This window comes from Brassica oleracea, chromosome C4 (genome assembly GCF_000695525.1).
Source record: "Brassica oleracea var. oleracea cultivar TO1000 chromosome C4, BOL, whole genome shotgun sequence".
Taxonomy (NCBI): Eukaryota; Viridiplantae; Streptophyta; class Magnoliopsida; order Brassicales; family Brassicaceae; genus Brassica; species Brassica oleracea.
The window spans coordinates 52,271,972-52,277,806 of record NC_027751.1 but is presented as its reverse complement, the minus strand read 5'-3'; the positions used below and the strand labels follow the sequence as shown (position 1 = coordinate 52,277,806).

Below are 5,835 nucleotides of genomic sequence, written 5' to 3'. Positions count from 1 at the left end.
CCCCGCCCCTCGCCCTTAGCTGGATCGCGTTCGGGTCTAGATTTTTCAGATAAATGAATCCTATATTCCATAGGTATCTAGAAAATTTCGGTTTCGGTTTGGATACCACCAGTGTTCGAATTGGTTACGGGTACCCGTTTATTATGCGAATCATATATATATATTTACAAAATAAAATAGTTTGCATGTAAATCGAAGTGGTCCACTAGTTACATACTCGATCATTCATCTATGTAACATGGATTCCAGCCCTAAATTGTAGATTTTATAAGAATTTCAATATTGGAGTGATATATATATTTACAAAAAAATAAATATAAATTGAAGTGGTCTAAAGATAATATATTTGTTTCTTTGCGTATATAACTAGGGTTTGAACTGGGGTGGTAACACCTATTCGAATATTATGGGTTTTTTTTTTTTTTTTTTTTGAAAAAGGGCTTTCAATTTAAAACATAAACTATTACATAATAAGAACAGAGTCTTATAGTTGGGAAGAGTTTGCACGAAACAGGCTTCATGATGTATTGAATCCCAAACCAATGAAACAAAAGTAGAGATTAGAGAAACCATCAATGGTAGTAAAGACAATAGCTAATGATAGGAGCCACGGCCACGACGGCCACGTTTTCCTCTCCCTCGTACTGTCTGCCATTCCATGTTCTGGTACTTGATAGGAGGTTTTGATTCTCTCCCACCTCTTGTCAAGCTAAGCGAGCCTGGAGGGTCAATACATCATGAAGCCGAATCGATACCCACGATATCAGAAGCATGATCCATCAGGTAATATGACCAGAACCAAATCAAACCAGTCTATTTTGGGTAAGTTCCAAGTTTTATGCCTGAGGCTACTCCTAGGCTATAATAGACACATGTTTCTTGAGTTTTGTAGATCCTTGGTTCGGAATATGGGTAATCGTGATTTTTTTAACACATATTTAAACGCAAATAAAATGAAATCAGTAGAAAAAAAAATCAGAAAAAAATACTTGGGATGATTGATGTGTTTAGTTGCTCTAGGGAGTTTGGTGATGAGTCAGTCTGTGGGGGTGGGTCATGAGTGTGAGGTTACTTAGTCCCGAGGATATAAAGAAGTCAACCCATTGGATAACTCTCACTTAATATTTATAAAATATTGATGGAAATAAAAGGATAGAGTATATTTTTTATGCAAAATAAAAGGAAACAGTATATTTTACTCGACTAAGAAAATACTTCCAAAAATGTATGTTTACATTATTATATATAATCAGAATGTGTTAAGAAATATCATAAAAGAAAGTTTAGGGAATATTTTAATCATAATCCAAAAATATAAAGATCAAAAATGGCTATCATAATAAAGACTTTAGTCACATTTGTTTTTACTATACTCTTCGTAGTATCTTCTGTTCATTGTGATACTATAGTTACCGCTGATGCTCCAGGTAATAGTTATATTTGTACTATAATTTTTAAATATTTTGATTAATTAATATACATATTGATTTAGTGATCTTTATTCATATAAATAGTTTATGGAGGAAAGAATGACGTCTGCGTCAACATCGATAAACCGTGTGAAAAAGCTGGCGGTGTGTTAAAAGCTTGCGATGACTTTTGTACGAAACATTATCTTGTTGGCGGATATTGTAATGGTCTAGGAAAATGTTGTTGTATAACTGAAGTATGAAATCATCTTATGAGATTGAAACAAAAGCAAAATAAATAAATATATCAGATTGAAACTAGTTTCACTTAATTTTAGTATTTGATATATAAGTAAGGAAAACTAAAATCAGACTGAAATAGAAGATAGTAAAGATGAAAATATAAAAAAAAACAAGGGAAAATGTGAGTCGATAACGTTTTTCATGTGCTATAGGCATTATATTTAGTAAATGTTATATTATAGTACTAAGAACGAAAATCAACTTTAAAAACAAAGAATACTAGGAGTTTCTTGTGCTATGCGCAGAAAAAAATATTTTAAATACAATGTTATTTATTATAAAAAAATTACGTTTAATATTATTATTTTTATATTTTAACTTCACTGTTTCAAAGAATAAAACTATAAACATATATTTTCAGTCTTGTTTATTTTGATTTGGTTTAATTATTTTACTTTGATTTTATCTTTGTTTTAATTTTAGTAGAATTAAGATGATATTTTACAAAGCGTCCTCGCCTATAACTTGCTGCTAATGCCCCCACCTACAATCCTCTGCAGATGCTGGCTAATATATGCAACCCAACAACACGATTTTAAGAACAACATTGTCGACAGTATTTTCTCCATCAGAGAATGAGCAACAACTAATAGACAACATCGCGCTTGCGCATGAACTCACACCTCGTTCTTAAAATATAAGTTTCGTTCAGAATTAAATAATGAAAATGTCACAAATGCTGTGAAGTTATATATTATATTTGTTGGAATTTATAATTTTATGTCTAATTTTTTATTGACTGATTAGTACGATATTGTCCATTTTTAGTTTAAGAAGCAAGTCCGCATGAATTTTTCTTTGGACTCATTTCCAAAATATTTCGTACTAACGAGAGTTTCACATCTCTTTATATATTAGACATTTTTATCTAAACTTTCAGTGTGTGACTTTATTTAATATCATACATTCTCCTCTTAAAACTAAAGATCACATTCATCTCGTATCCCACAACTAAACTTTTAGGATCTTCTGATTTGATTTCTGCTATATACTTCTTATTTATATCTTGAAGGATATAATTCATATTTCGAAGAGTATTTTGATTTTTTTACAGATTTTTTGTCAACCGTTCTAATACTAATTGCTGAAATTTATAAATTCATGTCCAATTTTTTATTATCCGATTAATACGATATTATTCACTTTATTCTTAAATGGTAATCCCACATACATTTATTTTTTGGCTCTTTTCCAAAAGATTCCAGTACCAATTCGAATTAGACAGCTTTTTATGTATTAGTTATTCTTTGTCTAAATTTTCGATGCCAAACTTTGTTTGATATCTAACGGTATTATTATCCATGTTCTCTCTAGTTATCAATTCAGAATTGGTTTCCTATTAAATTTGTTATCATATATTTTTAATTTGTTTTTGGCGTCAAGCCAGAGTTTTGACACAATCTATACAGAAATATATTATTTTTTCTAATCAATATATGGTTTCTCTGATATTTTTTTTTCTCTGATATTAATCGTCACCAATTGACAAAAGAAAAGGACCTGACGGTGGTTGCATTATACTAACGACTTGTTTCGTATAAATTGAAATTTGGATTTTCTTTATTACAGTAAAGACTGTTTACAAAATTTGAAGGTTAAACGTTAGATTTTGATTGACATTTAACACATAAAACAATTTTCAAAGTCATTTCAAGCTCTTTCAAGTCAAATTAATCGTAAGAATCTATCAAATCTGAAATAAAAATTTTTTGAATTTTATATTCAAATCTTTAATTGAATAGCAATAGATTTTAAATTTTTTAACCAAAATATTTTAAATACAAAAATCAATAACATTAGATTTTAAATTTCCTAAGAGATATAGTTTAAATACAATAACTAATAATATTAGATTTTAATAAAAAATTTAAAATAACCATTAAATCTATACTAATAAAATGATCATTTGAGGCTCAAGAAAGCGTGCACGTCACCGGAAGTACTGTATCCTAGTGATTAAGGTTTAAAAGTTCAGATCTGAGATTCGAATCCTACATGCACATTAGAGAAGGTCTAAATTTTAATTTTCCGAAAAAGCAATTTATTAAACAATTATACACATTACAAAAAAAAAGTTACAAGAAATCTTCAACATGGTACAAGTAAATATAGTGAACCGTGGTTCTTTATAGGATGCCCAGGTGATACAATTATTGTCGGTAATCATCTATGTAATATTCTCATAATTATAATATCAATAATAAATCAACGTTAAAAAAATGTCTACGTTATAATAGAAAACTATATTCCAAAATAAACCACGTAGAGTATTGACTTTCAATTATTTACAATTATTTTTAAGAAATGTTAATATTATATTAAACATATATCTGAATTAATGTATAGTTTTACATGTTTTTAAAAATGTGTTAATATTACATTAAACATATATCTGAAATAATGTGTAGTTTCACATTTTGATTATTTCGTAAATATGCAGCATAAGAAATGTTAAAATTATCTTTAACATTTATCTGAAATAATGTATAGTTTTACATTTCAATTATATTTTACATTTTAGTTTTCCAAATATTTTTAGACAGTAATATTACATCAAACATATATCTGAAATAATGTATTATTTTGCATTTAAATTATTTTCAAAAATATTTTCCTCTCGTACACATGGCTATAAAACCATTCTTCCAGCAACACAGATAGCTCACACCATTGCCATGACCATAAACAAAGACCAAGGACAAATATTTTTAAGATATGGTAATATTCAATTAAACATATATAGTTACACAGTCTCTCGCATTACATTCCATAAACTAAGATTCAACAACATCTAAGCTTACACTAAACCAATCTTAGACCGGAGAACGCCTTTAAAGAAATAATATACAAAGCATCACACATTTAAAGCTGGCTTATAATAGCATCTTGTTTACTGCTCTATATGTTCAAACTCCTTCAAATTCTCAACCACACTCTCAACTCTCTTCGACATCCGATTACTATATTCCTCTACGATCTTCGCAAACGCATCTAGCTGCTCCTTATACGCTGCGCATAACCGCTTCTTGTTCCGCAGCTCTATCGTCAACTCTTGAATCCTCTTGTCCTTCTCATCCTACACAATTTTACACACATTTTGTGCTTAACAACACACAAAAAAGGAACATAACTTTAACTGAACTCAAACTCACCAGTGTCTGACGCGCCTGTCGGGGTTCTACGACAAGCGGATGGTTATGTTCTTTAACGAACTTGGTTACGACCCATTTACCAGACCGGTCGTACTTGACGTGAACCATGGCCTTACAACCTTCTCTCGTGCTCTGTCTTGGTTTCCTGACAGAACCAGACTTGCCACGGACACTAACACAGCGACCTTCTTTATTACAACCGAATCTCCGGGCAAGGACTCTTCCGTCTCTCTCGGATCTCCGACAAGACATCACACGCATCACGAACCCTAAACTTCTGGAGTAATCGTCGTAGAACATCTTGGCCGCTTCCTCGGATTCAAACTCAGTGCCTTCGCGAGGCACTATGGTCGAATCATCTTCCACTGCCATCGAATCAATCGTTACTGTAAAAGCTGAATTGGTCGAGAAAATTGAAACCCAGAGAGGGAAATCAATCGAATTGATGAAAGCTGAGAACTTTTTTTGCTTACTGGATTTGACGATCTGGAAGGATCTTCGGCGAGAGAGAGAGAGAGAGAGGTGACCTAAATTGATATTTTAGAAATTGACTGGGGCTTGTTTTGAATAACAGAAAATAAATTAATTGGGGCTAAAGAGAAAGAAACAAATATTTGAGGGGTGAAAGGAAAAAAAAAACAAATCTCAAACGAGTAAGTGCTGCATATGGATCAAAAATTTATAATGTTAATCATTTGAATTCTTAGTTATTCAGGTAGGTTCAGTAAAAAAAAATTATCCAAAAATTTAGCAAATTTTTTTGGGGAAGTTATTTTTAGAAATACATTTATTTATATCTTCCATACATTTTTTAGATAATAATGATAAATCGTATTTTTTAAAAAATAACTGTATTTATTAAAATTTTAATATTTTAAAATGATGAAAACACATTATCACAAAATAATATATTTATAATCCAAATTTAAGATATTTTTAATTTTTATTGTGTTATTTTTTAAAAAATATAG

General features: G+C 30.2%; 1 protein-coding gene and 1 long non-coding RNA gene across 3 annotated transcripts; one reads left to right on the top strand and one right to left on the bottom strand.

Annotated features, from left to right (window-relative positions):
* Positions 1–1,268: 1,268 nt before the first annotated feature.
* Positions 1,269–1,728, top strand: LOC106341583. The gene is made up of 2 exons (XR_001269687.1): positions 1,269–1,427; positions 1,515–1,728. It is a non-coding gene; the product is annotated as an uncharacterized LOC106341583 (long non-coding RNA).
* Positions 1,729–4,415: 2,687 nt separating this feature from the next.
* LOC106339863 (protein FAR1-RELATED SEQUENCE 5) lies at positions 4,416–5,421 on the bottom strand. 2 transcript variants are annotated; one of them, XM_013778728.1, is made up of 3 exons: positions 5,338–5,421; positions 4,865–5,229; positions 4,416–4,788 (listed from the first exon to the last, which is right to left on the bottom strand). In XM_013778728.1, coding segments are annotated over exons 1-3 (552 nt in total). In that variant the 5' UTR covers positions 5,339–5,421; the 3' UTR covers positions 4,416–4,602. The 2 variants fall into 2 exon arrangements, with proteins under 2 accessions (XP_013634182.1, XP_013634181.1); XM_013778727.1 differs by having other exon boundaries at positions 4,865–5,402.
* Positions 5,422–5,835: the final 414 nt, after the last annotated feature.